Here is a 23891-nt window from a genome sequence, read left to right on the forward strand (position 1 = left end):
CAAGAAACTGGCTGAGTGAACAAGAGCTTAGGCCAGAGGTATTACCTGAGGGAGGAACATGGTCAATCAGTGCCTCATACTATTGAAGAGTGTTTCCAAAGAAAAACTCCACGACCTTTCTCTGGTCCCCAAAGGTTACCATTAAAGGACAATAGACAGCAGATTCCCTTCTTAATTAACATTTTTATTAAATAACCCATTTCAAATAATGGTTAAATTCTCTAAATTTATATCATTCTATTAACCATAATCTAATCTCATTAACCTTGAAATCCCAGTCTTAACTACCCAATTCTATACACCATGGTACTATCTACTAAACTAATTAAGTGACCTTCAAACTATTTCTCCTCCATACAAAATCATTATTTTTTTTGCTCATAGTTCTTTGCTGGATCTCTCTTGATATCGCTTCCTGTGAACCTGGTAGCTGAAGGCCTCTGATTGGAGCACTTTCTAACCAAAATCAAACTATACATCATGAGCTCACTTTATTCAAATTGGTCCATTTATGTCCCTCCCATGCAACCCCTGCCCCCACCATCTTACTGTCTAGTAGCCTGCTGCTTCTTTTTTGACCTAAAGATCCCATAAAGGGAGCTGGGGATATAGCTCAGTTGCGGAGTGCTTGCCTAACACATGAGAGGTTCTGGGCTTGATTTCCCAGCACTGTGAAAAGGAAAAGAAGGAAAAAGAAAAAGAAAAAGAGAGGAAGGAAATAAGAGTGGAAGGAAGGAAGGAGGAAGGGCAGGAAGGACAACTGGACCCTTTAAAGGTCATGACACGTCTATGGTGTTCCACAGCCAGGAACGTGGTGCTCCCTCTCCACCTCCAGGCTCCTCTGAGACAGTGCCCCTGACTTTACTGCCACTGCTGTCAATACGGACTCGAGATCACTCTAGTTCTCCTTTTTTTACAACCCTAAGGCTGGCAGAAGAAACAGGAGCCTCACTGTTAATTTTGGCTTTGCTTTTTCATCCTTTCACCACCCCGGCCAAGAGAAAAGATTACAGAGTTGTAATCCACTTTCTAATGAGAAGGCACCCAAAATGTATTTCTTTAGCCCCACCTTTAGAGCCCCCAATCTCAGGATGTTCTCAACTTTCTAATTTTGAGTTCTGGACCATTTAGAGAGGCAGAGTCCTCTGCCTGATTTCTGGAAACACAAGAAAGTTGCTACAGGACTGGGCCTCCAGGTTTCATGACACCTAGGGCTGTTTTGATGAAGGGTCATCCTGGATGATGGCTGCTGTTTGGTGTGTGTGTGGTGCTGGGGAGTGGAACCCAGGGTCTTGCACTTGCTATCACTGAGCTACACCCCTGGCTCGCCCTTTATTTATTTATTTTTATTTATTTATTTATTTATTTTAAATATTTTTTAGTTGTCAGTGGACCTTTATTTGTTTATATGTGGTGCTGAGATTCGAACCCAGAGCCTCACACATGCTAGTCAAGCGCTCTACCACTGAGCCACAACCCCAGTCCCTATTTATTTGTTTTTTAAAAATATTTTTAGTTGTAGATGGACGCAATACTTTATTTTATTTATTTTTATGTGGTGATGAGGATTGAACCCAGTGCCTCACACATGCTAGGCAAGCACTCTACCACCGAGTTACAACCCCAGCTCCCAGTCCTCCCTTTTTAACTTGATATGCATTTATATAGTTAACAGTGAGAATATATTACTTTTATAATCAGAATCTGGGCAGAAAGAAAGAAAATAAATAAGACTAAATAAAATGAAACAAAACAAAAAAACGCAACACACCAAAACCAAAAAGCCAATTTCCCCAAACCCCAGACTCATAGAACTCCCAAATCTATTTTGGGGTTGCAGCTAAGGTAATCTCAGACCACTAACGAGCCCCGCAAAAGACCCACGAGCATGGAGAGCTTCTGGGGTGGAAGCATGAGTGGTCTGTGAAGGGGTACTTCCTTTGTGCTGACTGGTTTAGCCTCAGGTCTAGGGGCTAAAACACCTTGGCTCTTTTTAGTAAAAAAAGGAAAGCAGGGCACTGTGGCACACGCCTATAATCCCAGCGGCTCAGGAGGCTGAGGAAGGAGAGTCACAAATTCAAAGCCAGTCCCAGCAACTTAGAAAGGTCCTAAGCAACTTAACGAGACCCTGTCTCCAAATAAAATATATAAAAAAAAAGGGCTTGGTTACATGGCTCTGGGTTCACTCCCTGGTACAAACAAAACCAAAAACAATCAACAACACAATAACCAAAAAACAGGCAGCAAACATGACAGGACTGATAATTCTAGGAAGAGATTATCTGCTTAGGCTAAAAGCAGTCAGGCCATTTTAAGACAAATTAGTATCACATGTCTTAGAAGAGAGGGACAAAGAATATTAGAAGGGAAATGGAAAGAGTCTGCAGATCATCAGTCAAAAGTCAAATCTCAAGTTTGTACCCCAACACCGAGTTCAGAGACAAGCCAAGTACCCATGCCACTAGAGACATGTGCCCTATGACAATGAGGGAAGATGAAATCTCTTCAGATGGGGTGAGTTCCCTCAGCATCCTATAGCAGTATGGACCAATCCCACAGCACTCTGGCATCCTGGCAAGTATACCACATATTTAAAATGAGGCCTGTTGGGGACACTGGGGTTTCAGAATACAGAGTAGTCCTGGAGGGTGGGCTCTAGTGCGTCAAGCGGTTTGAGACTGCTTAGTATAAAGCATGAGAGTTGAAACTGCTTATCACTCTTGCAGGTTATAGCCTCCTGAGTGTCTGAGATATAACTGTTCTGCCCTAAATTAATAATAAATGAGGAGAAGCCTGCTTCCCTGCTATATAGTTCCTTAGTACAAAGCATGGGGTTTTCATTTTGCAGAAGCAGGAAATGACATCAACCCTGAGGGCAGGAGACAGGACCAAGAGGAGAAGCAAAAACTCTTCAAGGATGACTAGCCTGATGGCCATCACTTAGGAGGACAGGTTTTCAGCATGTATAACATCAGACACAACATAGAAGCCCAACCCAATCATCAAAGAATTCTAGAGTTAGAAACGATCTTCATAGTCCTCTGTTCTCACCTCCTACCCAATGGGGAAAGCTTGTTTCATGTGTGGGGTGGTTTATCTCTGGCTTTCTTGGAACACTTCATGGTATCTGACTGGTTGTTGACTAGGAAAGAACCAACCTCCTCCAAACCCTTCACATCTTAAAATGGTTGATCTGCTGATCAAAGGCTATTTGTTTCATGTGTTTTTCTATCTAGTTCAACCCAACCAATGAGACAGACCACCTTGGTTGGCCGCCATGTTGCCAAAGGACCAAGCCTTCCAGTAGTCTCACCTGAACGCCCTCTCCTGTGAGAGCTGAGCAAGACTGAATCTGCCAGACTCGGTCCCGGATGGTGTGCAGGTTCAGTCCTTCTGCAATTTCAGAGGCAGGGGCCGCTGTGAGCAAATCCTGCTTATTAGCAAAGATGAGCACTGGCACACAACTCAGCTTTTCTTCCTCCAGCAATTCAGCTAGTTCCTGGATCATTTTGGGAAGGGAGGAAGAAGGAAGATGAAATCTATGGTAATTAAGCATCCGTTTCTAATTGCTAAAAATGAACCAAAGCTGATCAACTAGCAACTTTCAAGGGCAGTGATTCTCGGGTTTGAGCTAGAACGATGTCCCAGCAGATCCCTGGACCTTAACCCAGGGATTCTGACTTTGGAAAGTCTGAGTCAGCACTTGGAAATCTGCACGTTTAACAAATTTCCCAGGTGATTCTGCTATGGGTGAATGACAGAGTATACCTTGAGAAACATTATTCAAGGGATAATATAAGTAGTGGCTAGAGATTTAAAATTTATCCAACTTCTTTTCTTTTTTCTGAGGATCTATCCCAGGGCCTTGCATGTGCTAAGCAAGTACTCTACCACTGAATTATACTCCCAGCCTGCAAACAACTTTAATGCAGGTATACATATATGAATGTGTGTGTGTGTGTGTGTGTGTGTGTGTGTGTGTGTGTGTATGAATTGAAAACTGAAGATGACAAATAGAGATTATAATTGTTTCATCAATCTCTACCTCCAAAACATGCATGCACACGTATTACATTTCATTAAACTCACATCCTAAGGTAACTTTACTGGTCCATCTGGCAAGGTCTTCAGTTTTTAGGTTATAAGCTGTTGTCTAAATTGTATATTAATTCTGTCTGCAGTAAGTACAAGAGAGGGTGTATACCTAGTTAAATGAGAGGCCCCACTGCTTTCCCAATAAACCCACATTTTAGTTACTTTAAATGCTTGGCCTTTCAAAAAAAAAAAATGAATGGCTCAAAAGGTAGGTGGATCCCCTCCACCTCCAAGCTCATGTGTAGTATTGGTTCTCCTGAGTGATGACCCAGAAATCATCAGGGTATACAAGGGAGATGGGCTGTCTCCAGGGGTCTGGAGAGTTCTCAAACTACTTCCTAAGAAAAAGGAAGATAAAGATGAGGATCACTGCCTTTGGAAGTCTATCTGTCATAGTTTAGAAAACACACGAAAGACTGTATAATGGTTAATCTGAATTGTTAACTTGATTGGATTAGGAGATGCCGATGATTAAGAGGCTTCTGGGTGTGACCATGAGGCCATGTCTAGGAATGACTGCAATGTGGAATAGTGAACTGAAGTGGAGCCCCTCCCTAAGCGTGGGCAGCACCACCCAATAGGATAGAATAAAAGCTGGAAGAACAAGGAAGCAGACGCAGATGCAAGCTCAGCTCTTCCTGAAGGGGTTCTTGATAGCTGCTTCGATCGTCTGAGAATATCGAACTCTTTGCTTCTTTACTCTTCCAAAGCAGACTCTGCCAATGATTCTTCAGGTAGTTTCCAGAAGCCTTGGTCTCGGACGAGGGTAGCACTATTGATCTTTCTTTTTCTGGGGTTTCTGTGTCTTAGACTGCACAGCTGCTGGTTCTTCTAGTTCTCCAGCTGCAGATGGCCATTGTGGACTATCCAGCTTCTGGTTGTGTAAGCCAATCTAATAAATCCCCATTCCCTTGTTACAATCATACTTCCTGTTGATTCTGTTCTTCTAGAGAACCCTGACTAATACAGATTATAATAACTAAGCACACTTCTCCAAAGAGGTCCACACCACCCCTTGCTTCTTTGGTAAGTGAATTTACTTTGGATAAAATGGTCTATGCTGGGGCTGGGGCTGGGGCTGAGTTGGCAGATCACTTGCCTAGCATGTGTGAAGCACTGGGTTCGATCCTTAGCACTGCATACAAAAATAAGCAAATAAAATAAAGGCATGCTGTCCATCTACAACTACCAAAAAAATATATATATATATAGTCTATGCCCATTTCTTTCTATGTAAAACCATGTTCATAAATCACATCATGTAATCATGTGACATGTAAGCTGCATGTTAAGTCATATTGGGTTCAAAGTTTATCTTATCTCCTGACTTGAAAACAAAATCAGCTTAATTTTGGCTTGCATGTTTATTTCCATCCTTTTGAATTTGTCAGTTATCCTGGTAGGTATTAAAAAATGTAAACAGAAATGATGAGTGCATTGTTCCTCTGGGTTCATTTCCACAAGGCCTGAGAAGAAACTAGAAGAGCTTTTGGGCATGGTGCTAAGTTCCATTTGTTTATATCTTGTATATTCAATTTGATTAAAGCTAAAAGTGTTAAATACAAAAAATTGTTTAAAGGACTCTTAATGAATTTGTTTTTAGATAGCTGATATTTATGCCTGCTTGCCAGAATGACTGTCTTGTTTGAACTGTAAAGGTTAAAGAAAAAATAACTCCCTCACTCTCCCACATTTACAAGGTAGATTAATGAATACCCACTTATTTGGGAAATATCTCAACAGAAGAATTATTTACCTGACCCGTCTCTTCAAATCTTTTTCTGTCTGCACTGTCAATTACATATATCTGTAAAAGAAAAGAGAAGGTCACTTCAGTAAGCAAGATGGAAAAAGATGGTGTGACTTCTACAAAAGGAGCACATGCTCCCCAATCAGCACTCTACAGAAATCAACTAGCAATTGTCCCCTCATCTATGGAAGCAAAATAATCAGATAAGCTAATATATTAATTGGGGATGACTAGAAAAGACTTCCAGAAAAGTTCCAAGGCCTAGGAAGTCAGGAAAGTCAAGGGGGACAAAAATAAATACATTTAGCAGTCCTTCGATATGTCACTAGCTATTCTTCCTAGATCTGCTCTATTAATCTATTGAACAACTGTATGAAACAGATTTCATACATAAAGAAATATAAGCCTAGTCAGGTGTGGTAATGTATGACTATAATCCCAATGACTCGGGAGGCTGAGACGGGAGGATTGCAAGTTTGAGGCCAGCCTCAGCAATTTAGCAAGACCCTTATCAACTTAGCAAGATCCTGTCTCAAAATAAAAAGGGCTATGGGGATGTAGCAAAGTGTCCCCGAGTTCAATCTTCAATATCAAAAAAAAAAAAAAAAAAAAAAAAAAAGGAGATAAGCCCAAAGAAGAAGTTCAGTAACTTTTCCAGGTTATATCTGGTACTTGACAACATTGGGATTCAAACTCAAGCATACAACTGACAGGTCCACAGTTGCCCTTACATCATGCTGTGATGCTGTGTTCTAAATTGTCAGAATGGAAGTGATGGTGTTTTTAGGCATTTACAATCCTATATTCCTAAATATCATCGCTTGGAAAGTACCATTTATAGCATTAACTATATGCTGACTTTGGGGGCAGGGATAGAAGACACAGTGATCTCCTCTTATTCCTACTTTCCCAGGCTGCTTAGAGGTCAAAATTGAAATAGTAAGGCAAAGGCTTTGCCAGAAGAAAGAGAAATATTGAGATTCATCATAAATTATAAATCTCAGCTTCCCCCCCCAATGCCTACTCTTTAGTTACTGCATAAATAACACCCTATGACAATAAGGGAAATAAGACAAAAAAAAAAAAAAAAGAAAAAGAAAAATTACCTATAAATGTAGCTCCTACTTTAATTTCCTATAGAAAGTTCCCTTCTAATTCTACTTCATATGAAAATTAAAAAAGAAAATTAGAGATATAATTTTGTAGTCTTTTTTATAACTAAATGATTAAATGTTTTCCCAGTTGCTAATCTAAGAATTATCAATTTTTCAAACTTTCTTTAAAAAGAATTTAAAATTGTTATTAAACTAATCATATAATGGAAATGCTCTTTTGAAAAGAGCATATTCAATTAAAAACAAAAACCAATCTTCCACTCTCATTATTATATGCCTTAAATTACAAAAATTGATATATGGCAATGCACGCAGGCATTTCTGTATGCAAATCAAATTCTGTGCTATGCTGAATTTGGAAAAAAATTCACTCTGTTGAAAAAAAATTAAAAATCCTTTGATTAATGCCTTCTCATTTAGTCTCTAATAGTAAATAATATATCAGGAACCAAGTTCAGTCTTTTTTTTTTTTTCTTTTCTTTCAAGAATAAGATGGGGTTGTAGCTCAGTGGTAGAGCACTTGCCTAGCACTTGTGAGGCACTGGGTTCAATCCTCAGCACCACATAAAAATTAATTAAAATAAAGGTATTGTGTCCATCTACAACTGAAAAAAATTCAAAAAAAAAAAAAAAAAAAAAGAATAGCCCATGTTTATACTTGGAGAATCACAGGAGGATAAAGGATGAATATATCTGATATTTCAATATATTTTTCTGGGGGCCTGTATTATTGTTGCTGTTAATACTGCTAACTCAATGTCAATATATGCATCAGTGGATTGTGTACACCAGATCCCAATATTTGATGTTCTTTCTCATAAATCGTTATGCAGAACATGGTGATAGTTCCATTTATACTAGTGTGGATCATAATTAGTTAAGCGTCTTTTGTTTTTATGGTGCTGGGAACTGAACCTAGGGTCTTGTCATACTGTAGACTTACATTTTTTCTTACAATACTGGGCACTGAACCCAGAGATACTCTATCACTGAGCTACATCCCCAAACCTTTTTAAATTTTATTTTGAGACAGAGTCTCACTGAATTGTATGGGCTGGTCTCAAATTTGTACAAACTTGCAATCCTCTTGCCTCCACCTCCTGAGCTGCTGGGATTACAGGTGTGTTCCACTGTGCTTGACAGTAAATCACATTTTACAAGAAACGGGCTTAGTATAAGTAAGATGGAGAAAGAAGGAATGCAATGGGAGAGGGGACCTCAATACAGAAGACCTAACTACAATCATTTGGAAGTGTGCAATGAATTAGGAAGACCTTCACTGAAGCAGCAGTTCAAGAAGATGAGAGGGAGCAAGGAGGACCAGGTGATTGGTGGGAGAGTGTTTTGGGATCAGAGGACTGTCTGGAGGTGGTATTCGGGTCACTGAGCAAGAAAGGGATGGGGTGGGGTTGGGGGAGTGGAGCTCATCTGATATGATGAAAAACAGTAGGGAGAGCGAGATGAGGAGTAGAGAGTTTCAGCAGTAGGGAGATCAAATACTGGTGGGCCCAGAGGCTGAAAGCTAATGAGAAGGCTTTCATTTCTACTCAATGATCATTTGCTATTTATTGCTCTAATATGAAACTTTTCAGGTAATGTTTTTATTATCAGATTCAGAAGAATTTTCCCAAACCGCACACAAATTCTTCCTCTTATTTAGCATTTTTTCAAGTAACCTTTTTTTTTTTTTTTTTTTTTTTGCTGTGCTGGGGATTGAACCCAGGGCCTTGTACTTGCAAGGCAAGCACTCTACCAACTGAGCTATCTCCCCAGCCCTCAAGTAATTTTTATGAAATTTGAAAATCACTAAATAATAATACTAGGTTTAAGTCTAGAAAACAAGTGCTCCCTTTATTTCTTAAGTAAAGGGCCAGGTGAAGCTAGCATGGTGGCACCACCATAATCCCAGGGATTCAGGAGGCTGAGGCAGGAGGATTAGAATTAGGGTGAGACCCTGTCTTAAAATTAAAAAAAAAAAAAAAAAAAAAAAAAGAAGGCAAAAGGGCTGAGATGTAGCTTGGGGGCAGAGCACCCTGGGTTCAACCCTCACAAATGTGCTCTGTTGGTGGCATCCTCTTTTCAGGGTCCCTTCTCAGCACCATTCCCTACCCCCACCTTTTCCCACCTAGGTATCTTCCTTATAAACTAAAGATAAGGAGAGTTGTTGCTGTTGTTAAATGGAATAACTGTCGGTTAATTTACTCATGCAAAGAAAAAAAAAAATTAAAAAAAATCTATAAACAAACTAAAAACAATTTCCTGGAAGTATCAGAGAAAGTTAAACACTTATTGTGCTTCTGACTTTTTATTTTTTTTTGCGGTGCTGGGGATCGAACCCAGGGCCTTGTGTTTGCAAGGCAAGCACTCGACCAACTGAGCTATCTCCCCTCCCCTGACAATAGAGACCTTCAAAAATCAAGTCATAAAACTATTGTAAAGTAAGGTTCCAGTGCATGGCCTTTGAATAATGCTTTAGGCAAAGTCAATTCACATGTCTTTTGGCAGGTGCTTTGAAATTCTCTTTTGGTTGTGGGAGGAAGAACTAAAGAAGGAGGTTTTTCCTTGATGGAAGTCCAGGAAACTGGCTGCAGCAGAGACTGAAGGGAGGGTCCTTTGTTTCTCCTCGGGCTTCTGCTCCTCCTCCCCCCTGCTGCCACCTTTTGGTCATTTCATCTCCTCAGTATTTCTCCACCGAGGGTAGACAATGACAAGAGTTGATTGGAGCATGCGGTGTTCTATGAAAACTTGAGCTGAAGTCAAAGAGGGGAATGAAACTGATAAACAAGGTGTCTGCGTAGCTTGTAGTTTTTGATCACGGTGCTCCTTCTATTCCCTGGCAGTGTCAATGCCTCTGAGCAGCATTATGGAAATGCTTATTTTAAAAGGTGTTTGAGGTCCATCTCACTTGATGCCTTCTACTTTCCATAAGGAAATGATGACAAAGTTACTTTGTTTAAATTATATTAAGTTCAAATACAAAACTGATAATAATGTAAGTGGAGAATAGAAATAACATGAATGTAACTTGAAAAAATGTTACCCCCCTTTTTTTTGTACTTGAGATTGAAACCAGGGGTGTTTAACTGTTGGGCCACATCCCCAGCCCTTTTTAGTTTTTTTTTGTTTGTTTGTTTGTTTGTTTTTTTGAGACAAGGTCTTGCTAAGTTGCTGAGGCTGGTCTTAAACTTTCAATCCTCCTGCCTTGGCTCCTGAGTTGCTGGGATTGCAGGTATGTGTTGACACGCCCAGCCACCATATTTTTATTCTGATATTGTGGATCAAACTCAGGGTCTCATCACATGCCAGGCAAGTACTCAACCACAAAGCCACACACCCAGCCCTAAAATTTATTTTTATCTATCAAAAGACTGTTATCATTCTGACCTCAGGAAAACTGGAAGATACTTTATTCCCTCCCTTCTATCATACTTCAAGTTCTATTTCTTAGTTGCTTCCCCCAAACTAATAAAGCTGAAGTCAGATGTTCTCAAGGTCATGTTTCCAGGGAATAACTCTGGCACTGTTAGGAGTTGCTCTCTTTTAAACCCTTAAAGAGCCACTGCATGCTCTAAAATAAGGGCAGGCACACTTCTTTTGTTAGAAGTCAGAAGTCAGTATTTTAGGCTTTGTGGCTCATCCAATCTTGTTTGCAACTTTTGAGTGCTGCTGTTGCAGTGAGAAAGCAACCAAAGGACATCCACAAACAGATGCGTGTGGCTATGTTCCACCGAAAACTGAATTTCATATAATTTTCATGTGTTACAAAATATTATTATTCTTTTAATTTAAATTTTTTTTCAACCACTTAAAAATGTAAAAGCCATTCTAGCTCTCAGGCTATACAAAAACAGGAGGCAGGCTGAATCAACGTGTCCACCCCTGCTCCAAAGCAAGATTTTACCATGGCACTCCAAAGAGAATTGAAAAGACTTAACCAGGCAACAAAATGTGTCAAGCCTCAATCCTGCTCTTCTAGCAGGGTGGAGTGGAGTGTAATAGGTCTTTTTCAACCAACAATGCAAGACTATTAAACACAGACAAACAGAACCCATCAACACTGCTGCTCCAGGCTGCCACAACACTGGCAGAAAGGACTGAGTCCCAAGGCCTTAGACTCTAACCCCAGGGACTCAGCTGCTTCTAAGAACTTGTTTAATCTCAAACGGTACTGGAAAATAATGAAAAGCTGACTCTCTCTTTTTTTTTTTTTGGCAGTGCTGTGGATTGAACCCATGGCCTTGTGCTTGCAAGGCAAGCACTCTACCAACAGAGCTATTTCCCCAATCTGAAAAGTTGACTCTTAACCCAAAATATTATCTTGTACTAGTTGGTAACGTGACTGAAGAAAGCTTCTTTCGGGTTGCTCTGAATTGTTTTGTGCTGAATAGTATATTAATTTCTGGCACTTTTAGCAAATAAGAATGTGGGATCCAGAGTCATATTAAAGCCATTTTTCAGTCTTCCCTTTAGATGTTAGAACCAGTGATTTAAAATTACCCTTACCTGTAGACCACAAGGTTCCTGAGACCACTTATGGAGCCCCACAATCATGAAAGTCCTTACATATGGCTCCTCTTTGGGTATTTCTTTAGTCCAGCAGATGAAGAGACAGGAATGCACTTTCTCTTAGACACCTGCTTTAACCCAACTCTTGGGAATCTATACCTTAAAAAATCAAAACTTTATTTTTTAGCATAGTTTTAGATTTATAGAATCATTGAGTAGGTGGTATGAAGAGCCATATTATCTATTCCACCTCTACCCACAACTCTAGTTTCCTCTAGATACATCTTACATTGGTATGATTCATTTGATATAATTAATGAACTGATACTGAAACACTAGGTTCATTCTTTGTGCTTTAAGGTGTGTGTAGCTCAGTGAAGAGTGCTTGCCTAGCATGGAGAGGCCCTGGGTTTGATCCTCAGCAATAACAACATATATCTGTGATTACAGTTTATACAAAATAGTTTTCCCACCCTGAAAAATCTCTTATATGTCACCTATTCATCTCTCCTCTTCCTCCATCAGACATCTGGTAAACAATGATCGTTTACTAAATAGAGATATTTATTAATTTCTATAGTTCTGCATTTTTAAAATGCCACAAAGGACTGGGGATATAGCTCAGTAGTAAAGTGTTTGCCCAACATGCACAAGGTCCTAGGTTCAATCTGCAGCACAAAAACAAATAAATAAATAAAAATTTAAAAGATATCATATAGTTGGAAATATTGAGTATGTATCCTTTTAAAATACACATTTAAGATTTCTCCATGTCTTTCTGTAACTTGACAGAAAGACATTTCTGCCTTTTTTATCTTTTTATCACTAAATAATGCTTCATTAAATGGGTATACCGAAGTTTGTTTATTAACTGCCCTTTTAAAGTGCATCTTGATTACATCTAGCTTTTGGCAAATAGGAATAAAACTGCTATAAATATTCATGTGCAGGATTTTGTGTAGAACATAAGTTTTCAATTAATTGCGTATATACTTTGGAGTACTGATGAAATGTATGGTAACACTATGGTTAGCTTTGTAAGAAACCATCAACTGTCTTCCAAAGTGGTTACACCATTTTGCATTCCCACCAGTGATGAATGAGAATTCTCATAGTTCCACTGCCAGCTTTTGGTATTGTCTAGTTTTTGGATTTTAGCTCTTTTAGACGATATTTAGTAGTGATCTCATTGTTTTAATTTGCAATTCCCCAATGACATATGATACTGAGCATATTTTCATAAGCTTTTCTGCCATCTGCAGATCTTTGGTGAGGCGCCTGTTCAGAACTTTTGCCCATATTTTAAATCAGGTTGTTTTTATTGTTGAAATTGAATTCTATGCATATTTTGGATATAAGTCCTTTATCAGATATGTGTTTTACAAATGTTTTCTCCCAATCTGTGGCTTGTCCCTTTATTTTCTTAGTTATGCTTTTTTTTTTTTTTTTTTTAGTGGTGATTTTGGGGATTGAGCAGAAGTTTAAAATTCTTTTTTTTTTTTTTTTTGTGAAGGGTTTTTGTTTGTTTAATACAGCTGAAAAGAATACATATATAAAGAATTGAGACAGGAAAAAGCATTGGCTCAACACTAATGAATCTACAAAATTTAGGATTTGGGCAAGGTGGAAAGATTACCTAAACATTTTTAAAACCTGGAAACTGCAACCAAATAAGCTGAAAAAAAAAATCCCTATTAACATTTATGAAGAGTCTCCAAGACTCTTGCCATGATTTTCATAGAAGTTTAAAATTCTAATAAAGTCCAACTTTTTCTTTAGTGGACTGTGCTTTGATCTGAAACCTCACCACCCAAACCCAAGATCATCTCGATATTCTCATATGTTATTTTCTAGAACTGTTATATTCCTCTTTTTTTGGCATGTGGATGTTCCATTGTTCCAGTACCATTTGCAGAAAAATATCATTCTTCTTCTATATAACCGTTTTACTTCTTTGTCAAATTCAGTTGACTATATTTCTATGGGTCTCTTTTTGGATTCTCTATTGTGTTCCACTGATCAATTTGTCTATTCTTTCTCTGATATGTGTTGTCTTGATTATCCTAGCTTTACAATAAATCTTGAAGTTGAGTAGTGTTAATATTCTAGTTTATTCTTCTTCAGTACAATATTGGTTATCTGGTCTTTTTGTTTTTCCATATAAACTTTAGAATCAGTTTATCAATATCTCCAAAATAATTTGCTGAAATTTTGATTTGAATTGCGTTGATTTCACAAATTTGAGTATAAATGATATTTTAGCAATATTGAGTCTTTCTATCCATGAACATGGAATATCTGTCCATTTATTTAATTTTTTTTCTGTGTCAAGGACTGAAAACATGATAGGCAAGAATTTTCTTTTACCGGTTTTTAATTTTTCCTCATATAGATCCTGTACATATTTTGTTAATTTCTGATTAAGTATTTAATTTTGGAAGTGATACTTTTAATTTCAAATACCAGTAGTTCATTTTTTGCTATACAGGAAAGCAACTGACTTCCCCCTTTTTTTTTTCTGCAGTGCTGGGGATTGAACCCAGGGCCTTGTGCTTGCAAGGCAAGCACTCTACCAACTGAGCTACATCCCCAGCCATCCTTTTTATTTTCAATTCTGAGACAGGCCCTTAGTTGCTGAGGGCCTCACTAAATTGCTGAAGCTGGCTTCAAACTTGCAATCCTCCTGCCTCAGCCTCCTGAGCCACTGGGATTACAGGTATGTACCACTGAATTTGGCTATCATTTTTTTTTTTTTTTTTTTTTTTGCGGTGTTGGGGATTGAACCCAGGACCTTTTACTAGCGAAGCAAGCATTCTACCAACTGAGCTATATCCCCAGTCCCTATCTTTTTATCTTAAAGGAAAAATTTTCTTCTTACTCCTCAACATTTCTCTTTCATTCTCCTAGAAGGTATATAATACATTTGGGAGGAATAAATGGTTGAAAAACATGAATAAATGGATGGATACATGTTTCTCATGGTTTTCTTCTCATCCATTTTAATTTGATATCAGGAATAGATGGAACTTCCCTTCACAGAGGGCTAGAAACATGAAGAGCCTATGTGAAACCCATCTTAGTACCAAATGTGTTTGTTGATGGTGGTAAGATTTTATATTTTGGTATTCTTCATTTAAGAATGACAGAGAGGGCTGGGGAGATAGCTCAGCTGGTAGAGTGCTTGCCTTGCAAGCACAAGGCCCTGAGTTCGATCCCCAGTACCACAAAAAAAAAAAGAAGAATGACAGAGAGTGAATGAATTCACTTCTCATACCACTCTCCCGACATGAAGCAATCTCTTCATTTTATAGAAGGAATTAGTAAGCCCTTGGACTTGACCACAATAACAGGACCCACAGAATCTTAGAGTTGGAATGGAATTTAGAAGTTAAATAACTCCACATTCTACCTGATGTCAGAATCCATCCATACCAAGAATTCATTTCATTCATTCAGGTACTTTTCTAGGCACTGGGGACACAAGAGTTAAAAAATGCAAAAGTTTCTGTTCTCATGGAATTTACATTCCAGTGGGAGAGACAGGTAATAAATAAAAATGTCTCATGATGGGCTGGGGTTATAGCTAGAAAACTTGTATGTGCAAGACAGTGGCTTGATCCTCAGCACTGGAGAAAAAATAAATAAACCTGATGGTATTAGGTAATGATAAGTCTGATGGAGGAAAAAAAGAAGAAAAGCAAAGAAAAATTACAGTGCCAAAAGGGTGAAGATAGTGGCTATAATTTTAAATATATGTGTAATAATCAGGGAAAGGCTCAGGGTGATATACTTAAAGGAGGTAAGGAAGCAAGCCATGAGGATATCTAAAGAAAAATAAATTTCACAGTAGAAATAGCCATGTCAGACTCCAAGGTGGCAATGTGTTGGTGTGTCAGGAACAGCAAGGAGGCTACTATGGCTGGAACCCAGTTAGAGAGGGGGAAGATGAAGTCAGAGAGGTAACAAGAAGCCAGAATGCAGAGGGCCAAGGAGGCCATCATGAAAACGTTGGCTTTTACTTTGAGATGGGAGCTTGGATTTTAACATGATTACTCTGGTAGCAGTGCTGAGACTTCAGGGCAGCAAGGGTAGAAATAAAGAGATAATAGGGTGATACTGTAATGATCAGTGCATGGCAGAAGTGGAGGTGGAAGGAAGTGTCAGGTTCTAGAAATGTTTTGAAGGTAGAACTGGCAGGATTTGCTGATGGGTCAGATGTGAGGAGTGAGAAGAAAAGGAGTCAAGGATGACTTCATTGTTTTTGGATGAATGGAACTGCCATTTACCGAGAAGACTAAGGGAGGATTAGGTTTGGGCAGGAGTAGATAAAGTCAGAAATTTGTTGCAGCTGAAGGGATTCTGAGCCACTGAAGGGGAAATGTCAAATAGCAGCTGGTTTTCTATGGAACTGAAGTTCAGGCCTGGAACTCCTGAGATAATAGTTTGGGATTCATCACTATGTATGTGATAATTAAAGCCTAAAATTGGATGAGGTCACTTAAGCAATGACTTAGGGAAGAAAAGCAAGGATTGACCTCTAGGGCATCCCAAAATTTGGAGGTTATGAGACGTGTTCACAGTTTTGGAGGTTTCAGTCCATGGTCTGTTGGCCTTGTTGCTTTTGGGCCTGTAGTGAGGCAACACATCATGGCAGGCAGCAGACGATGGAGCAAAGCTACTCACTTCACTGCTGGGACACAAAAAGAAAAAGAGAAGAAGGAACCAGAGTCCTACAATTCCCCTTGAGGGCATGCCCCCAATGACCTAAATCCTCCCATCAGCTCCCATCTCTTAAAGGTTCCACCACCTCCCAACAGTGCCAAACTAAGGACAAAGCCTTAACACATGGGTCTTTGGGAGACCTTCCAGATCCAAACCATAGCAGGTGATAAGGAAAGAAGAACAACAAAAAGCAGAAAACAAACAAACAAACAAAAACTGGAGATTGAGGAGAAATAGCCAGTGAATTGGGAGGAAAATAAAGATTTTTGAAATGGTATCCTGGAAACCAAGGAAAGATAATGTTTCAAGGACACCACAACCAACTATGTTAAATGTGATGAGGTAATGAGTTCCAAAAATCAAACTCTGAACTCAGCAATGGAAATTATTGGTGATACTGAAAGGAAGACTCAAGAGTAACTGAGGAGAGGAGCTGAAGATAGAGTGGAGAAAATTCCTTCAAGGAGTTCTGCTGTAAAGGGAGATTGAGGAATAGGATAATATCTAGAAGGGGATATATGGTTAACAGAAATGTTGTTTGTTTTTTTCTTATTTAAATGAGAAACTACAGGATGTGTGCACATCAATAGGAATGAGCCAAAAGAAGCCACAAAAGAGTGAACTATTTGAGATACAAGATGAATTCTGTTACTAATAAAGATATAGATATGGCAGATATTATTGTAGTTTATTGCCCATGGTCATAACTGAAGTAAATGCAAGTCTTCAGTTAGAGGTTAGTGAAAATAATTTATACATGTATTTTAAATATGTAATATATTACATACATACACATATACATATATATACAATATATATACATGTGTATATACATATATGTATACATCTGTATACATATGTCTATATATGTAATATATATATACATGTATATATATTTTTAACCATCCAAGTTCCTAAGGCCCTTCATTTTAGTGTATGATCATGACAAATTGTGAATAAGGTAGGGTAGATGACAAGATCATTGGAGGAGGAGAGGTAAAAAGACTGAGAAGCTAGGATATTAGAGAAATTCTCTATGTAGATAGTGAACTCACCCAGAATTCTGAAACAGAAGTCCTGGAGAAAATGACAGTGAAGCTGTGCATCTGTAATCCCAGCTACTCAGAAGTCTAAGGCAGAAGGGTTAAAAAGAGCTGGGGGGCTGAGGTTGTGGCTCAGTGGTAGAGCTCTTTCTTGCCTAGCATGTGTGAGGCACTGGGTTCGATTCTCAGCACCACATATAAATAAATGAATAAAATAAAGGTCTATCAACATCTAAAGAAATTAAAAAAAGAAAAAAAAAGAGCTGGGGTCCAATCCCCAGTAACACACACACACACACAAGAAAAAAAAGGTGACTAAACATTAAATGTCAGTCTCTGCCTGGATGAATGCCACCTGAGCCAGAGAATCCCCAACACACCAGGCAGCTTCCTCTACTTCCAGGCAGTTGTAGTTATAGAAAACTTCTTCCTTATTCTGAATGAAATTCTACCATTTTAAAACTCCCCAGATTGCTCGTAGCTCAGTCTATAGACTATTCAAGACAAGGCTAATCCCTCGGACTTAAGGTAGTTTTGGAAGCAACTAAAGACAGTTCCAAGTGTTCCCTCTCCTAGGGATGACACTGTCAGGCCTCTCAAGCGTTCCTTATCCATCACGGTTTCCAGGACTTTTACTATTCTGGTTGCTGGCTTCTGGATATATGTGATTTACTGACTCACTTGGGGTGACAGAGTCAGCTAGGATCTTCTGACTTCCCTTCTGCTGTTCAAATTACTATGGTAATTAATAAACACTTTACTGTGCCAAGGTGGGTGGGTGCAACATTGTTACTGAGCAATAGCAAAATATCATATACTTGTTAAATAGAGATGCTTCTCCTCCACAATCTGCAGCCTTCTGCTAGCCCTGAGAACTTACAGTGATTAACATTATGGCAATGGAACTACTGACAAGAACATTATAGCTGGGCACAGTCAGTTACTCAGGAGGGGGAGGAAGGAGGATCACAAACTTAAGGCCAGCCTTTGCAACTTGGCAAGACCCTGTCAATCAATCAATCAATAGCACTGGGGATAGAATTCAATGCTAGAGGGTCCCTGGGTTCAATTCCCAGTACTGGGTTGGAAGAATGTTACAGTGTCAACATTTCTAACACAGGGCAGAAAGGACTATGAACTAGCATCTCAGGAGTACTTACAAGAATATCAGTATTTTCAAAATAATTCCTCCAGTATGGTCTGATTTTCCTCTGTCCACCAATGTCCCATACATTCAGTTTAAAACCCTGTGATTGTACACTTTTGATGTTAAAACCCTGAAACAGAAGCAAAAACACCAAATTTTATTAATTTTGATGAAATTACATTTAATAGTTTGTGGGGGAAGGGTGCATGCATGTGAGGTGGGGTTTAAACCCAGGGTCTCAAGTATACTAGGCACATGTTCTACACTGAGCTATACTCCCCAGCACCTAATGGTTATTTTAAACATTTATTCAGGCCAGGTGTGGTGGTGCATGTCTGTAGTCCTGGCTACTTGAGAGGATGAGGCAGGAGGATTGCAAGTTTGAGGCCAGCCTGGGCAATTTAGGGAAAGGATGTATCAAAATAAGGAACAAAAAGGGCTGGGGATGTAGCTCAGTGGTACAGTATCCTTGGGTTCAACCCCAGTACCAATAAAACAAAAAACAAAACAAAACAAAAAAACCCCACAAAACTAACTGAAGTGCTCTGCCAGGTATTTTTTTCTCCTGAAATAGTTTACTGTGATGGGAAAGAAAACATATTTATACATGCTTATTTCACTCAGGTTGTGGAATCAGTGCTAATAATGTCAGGGCTAACATGTTTCCTATACTGGAAAAAAATACAAAATGGCTGGGGGTATAGCTTAGAGGTAGAGTGTCTGCCTAGTACGCATGACATCCTGGGCTCAATACCCAGAACCACAAGCAACACACACACACACAGATGCTGAGGACCACCTATGATTAACAGAGATCACACTCCCCTACTGAGTGCTCGGGATGGTAAATTTATCAAGGCATTACATATAACTAACAAAAAACAGAAGTTGAATCTAAAAACAATAGGAAAAAACAAATGCTAAGTTTAAAAAGAGACAAGGACTACAAATCTGGAGGATTAGACTAAGTATAACTCAAAATAAATTTTGTCAAATGGATTAATCAGGGAAAAGTGAGGTGAACTGAGGATGCGGGGGAGACTGGCTTCATAAGTGGGGTGTGAGCGTAGTGGGGAGGTCAGGCCTGCTGGGAGAGCATGTCCCACATCTGAAGTGGAGCCCTCAATCACAGTGAGCGAAACAACAAGCAAACCAGCAGTCATTTGAAACTGCATTTCAATGGGTATATCTGATGAACTTGAAAACAAAGTATTCATCTTTAGGATAGTTACTCAAGGTAGAACTTTGAGGAAGGCCAGCAAATTCGGGAGAGGCAGAATGGCCACCTGGGAGTTAGTGTGGAGAGAAACAAATTAATAAGACCTTTGGGGTTCAGAGAGAAGGTACTTCATGTGCAAGAATTAAAAACAAAACAAAACAAAAAAACAACTTCTTGCAAAAAGGAAACAAAGATTTGAAAAAAAAATATTTGCTACCATAGGAGACATTTCATCCAGAATAACTGGAGTTAAGTGGGTCTGGGGATGCGTCCATAAACATTCGCCTCATCTGGCAGCTTGCCAACACAACTGCCTAGCACAGAAGGACAAGGCAGAGTGCCACAGTACAAGATCATTGCCACCAATTCCCACTGAGGAATAGTCACTAGAGGATAATCAGGGATGATACTGATGATTGCTCCTCTAAAACACCAATGACTGAATAAATTAGAAGTTTAAGAACTCTAAAGGGAAATGGCTTAAGCTTATTGTGAGAGGCAGCTTCATTGTGATTCATTGACAAAATGACTTTAGTGCATTTAAAAATTCTACACTCAACAATGATATTAAACCCAGAGTCCAGGAATAGCAGATCCTTTCTAGAATGAAGCAGGGAATAGGTAACAATAAATCTTGGAATTTGACTGTATGTAACTGCCTTAAATTGTATGCCATCAGATCCAACAAATCTACTAGGAAATTATTCTAAGGAAATAATAACGAATGGGTACAAACATTTGGAGATGTGTATGACATATACAAACAACACAGAAAGATGTTCATGCTTCATTATTAAGTGAAAAATATAAAACAATGTATTCTGTATGAACCACTTTTTATTTTTAATATGCCCATTGGCTATACATATATATGTATGTGCTCACGTGTGTGCACGTAAGAAAATCCCAAACAAATACAATTGAATGGTTACAATCCTGTGTTAACAGTGGTTATGTTTAGGCATTGTAAGTAACTTCTAATTTCTCAACTTTATTTATTTATACATTCTAAATTTACTACAACAACTGTTCTTTTTCTAATATTAAATAAGAATACCGTAAGTTTCTTTTTAAAGAATAAATATCAAACCTTGACATGCTGTAATAACAGAGTCACCTATAACACATCAAACAATGCCTGAAGGTTAGAACTGGAACTTTGGGTTCATAACTTTGAGTTCATTACTATTTGCAGAATGGAAGTCTTTTTAGTGCTCTTGAGAAATACAGTCTATTGCTAATACTAACATAGACCTTCTTTTTCTGGCAGAAATCCTGACACACTAATATGTGTTTTCAGCCCTTCTAGGCTAGACTGCTGTAATTTGCTCCTCCTTGGGCTATACATTAAATTTGTTCAAGAGCTGTAAAATTGCTCATTTGGTAGCAGTGGAAATGACTTTTCTGTAAAAAGTTGTGAATCACTAAGACTCATATGCCGTGAAATACACACACCAGCAATGCCATTCAAATCTGAAGCCATGGTCTTATCACAGTATGATGGTAGAAAATGCTGGTTTTAGTAAAAAAAAAAAATCTCTACATGTTCAAATACTTCGAAGTGACTAAGCCCAGTAGGTTGTTCCTATCAACTTGGCCAAAAGTCAAGTTTTCTCAGGACTTCCTATGGAGAATGAGGCCTAAAGAAGAAGCCTACGAGAGTCCTTCCAATCAGCACTTGTCCTTATAATACCTCCATACCGTGAGCAACACCACTACCTTATTCTTTGCATTTTTTTTTTTTTTTGCTTAGGAAAAAGTAAGAATGATAAGGTTGGACTTAAAAATATACGTAATTGGATTTTTTAATTTTTTAATGATTATTTTGTTGTGTGATACTAGAGATTAAACCCACGGGTGCTCTATCACTGAGCTCTATTCCAGTCCTTTTAATTTATTCTTACTTGAGATAGGTTCTTGGTAAATTTCTAAGGTTGGCTTCCAACCTGCCATCTTCCTATCTCAGCCTACCAAGTAGTTGGAATGACAGGCATGTATCACTATACCTGGCTTTGTTTTTTTTTTTTTTTTTTTTAATTGATACATATTTGTATTAAGTCTGAAAAATACATTCTAAAATAACAGTGGGTTTTTCTCAAAGTATTCTCAAAGTATTCTTTATTAGTATTTTATATGTCCTCTGTATTTTCTATATGTATTAACAATCAGGATAAAACTTTGTTTTTGTAATTTTAATGGCACTGGGGATTGAAACCTGGGCCTCCTGCATGCTAGACAAGTGGTTTACCATGGAGCTATACATCCGGACCTGATAAAGCTATTTCTTTTTTTTTTTTTTGCAGTGCTGGGGATTGAACCCAGGGCCTTGTGCTTGCGAGGCGAGGCAAGCACTCTACCAACTGAGCTATCTCCCCAGCCCAAGCTATTTTTTGAGTTATGTAGTTCTAGGGATTGTACCCAAGGGTTTGAGCATGCTAGGTAAGTGCTCTACCACTAAAGTATATGCCCAGCCCTTTATAAATTTTATTTTGAAATAGGGTCTCACTAAGTGGCTGAGCCTGGCTTCCAACTTGCAATCCTACTGCCTCAGTCTCCTAAACAATAAAGCTATTTTTAAAGAGAATATATAAGTTGGGCACAGTGGTACCTGCCTTTTATCCCAGCTACTCAGAAGGCTGGAGCTGGAGATTGTGAGCTTGAGGCCAGCTTCAGTAACTTAGCAAGAACCTGTTTTAAAATAAAATAAAAAAGACTGGGCTGGGCATGGGGGTGCACACCTGTAATCCCAGAGATTCAGGAGGATGAGGCAAGAGGATTAAGTTCAAAGGCAGCTTCAGCAACTTAGCAAGACCTTGTCTCAAATTAAAAAAATAAAAGAGGCTGGGGATGTAGCTCAGTGGTTAAGCACACCTGGGTTTAATCCCTGGTACCAAAAAAAAGGGCAGGGGGACAGGTGACATAGCTCAGTGGAACAGCGCTTGCTTATGTGTGAGGCACCAGGCTTAATCTCCAGCACCACACAGGAAAAAAAAAAAAAGAATATATAGGGCTGAGGGTGCAGCTCAGTGGTAGAGTGCTTGCCTAACATGTCTGAAGGTTCTGGGTTCAATCCCAGCATCAAAAAAAAAAGCATATATATGCATATGTGTGTGTGTGTGTGTGTGTGTGTGTGTGTGTGTGTCACTTAGATCTGAAGGAATTTATTGTCTTGATACAAATTATATATATGTATCTATATACATACATACATATATATGTATATAGATACATATATATAATATAAAATGTATCATCTTAACAGCTTTAAAGTATACAGTTGAATGCCATTAGGTACATACATTCACAAGATGTACATCCATCCACAGAACTGCTTTCATCTTGCAAAACTGATTCTGTACCCAGTAAACCAATCTTCCCATCCACACCTGCCCAGCTTCAGTAATCACCAATCTACTTTCCACCTCTCTGAACTGGACTACTCTATGCATGGCATAGAGTATATGTTCATATATGTTGGAAATGTGATTATTTTTGGACCGAATAGACTTTGCTCAGAAACAACACTTGGAAGTGGACAAAACTATATTTCCCATTTCTCTCCCACTGCTATTATCATTTTCCTTGTGTCACACAGCACCTGGAACCAAGGCAGCACTCACCTGCGTAGGGGTGATGTGGCTGATGTCTTCAGATGCAAGCTGCTTCAGCAGAGTAGTCTTGCCAGCATTATCCAAGCCCAGGAGAAGGATTCTCACCTCCTGGTCTGGTGCGCTTTTCAACTTGCGCAAAATGGAGAGTAAGCCCTTAAACAACCATGAAGGAGACAGATTACTTGGGAGCATTGACTTTGATATTATAGCATGTCAGAATAACTTCTCCTTAAAAAAGTTCTGGTTATGGAGAGCTTATATTATTACTTTCCACTCTAATGCCATTTATTCCATTTGCTTTCTCCTTCCAAGTTTTAGCAGAAGTACTAGAGTAAATGCAGCAACTTAGTCGGTGGCATGGCTTATTTCTGCTCCTACTATTAATCTAGTTTAGCAGTCAACCCAAATCTTGAGGAAGTGTGAACTACTACCCCACCTGCATTCCTAAAGCTCTTCACATTCATCGTAACAGACTAGGTAACTGATTTTTGTATTTTTCTCCCTTTCTAGACTGAAGTTTTTAGTGGGTAAGGACTATCACTTCTGTCTTCTACAATGCCTAGCACTTATTAAATAGATACAAGATAATTAGTTGTTCAAGTAAATAGAATCATTTATCCAAAGTTAATGCAAAATTTTAAGGTGCCACACAAAAAGGTTGTATGAAATTGTAGATGGGCTCC

At 38.7% G+C, this 23891-nt stretch overlaps 1 protein-coding gene across 1 annotated transcript in view; it reads right to left on the reverse strand.

The window, feature by feature from the left end:
• Positions 1-23891, reverse strand: part of Arl3 (ADP ribosylation factor like GTPase 3) — a 37671-nt gene that overhangs the window by 6980 nt on the left and 6800 nt on the right. The window contains exons 2-5 of the mRNA XM_047553165.1: positions 23218-23361; positions 18392-18508; positions 5852-5902; positions 3314-3499 (exon numbers count right to left, since the gene is read on the reverse strand). Of these exons, the coding sequence (XP_047409121.1) occupies positions 3314-3499; positions 5852-5902; positions 18392-18508; positions 23218-23361 (498 nt within the window). The remainder of the gene's footprint in view (positions 1-3313; positions 3500-5851; positions 5903-18391; positions 18509-23217; positions 23362-23891) is intronic.

This window comes from Sciurus carolinensis, chromosome 5 (assembly GCF_902686445.1).
Source record: "Sciurus carolinensis chromosome 5, mSciCar1.2, whole genome shotgun sequence".
Lineage (NCBI taxonomy): Eukaryota > Metazoa > Chordata > Mammalia > Rodentia > Sciuridae > Sciurus > Sciurus carolinensis.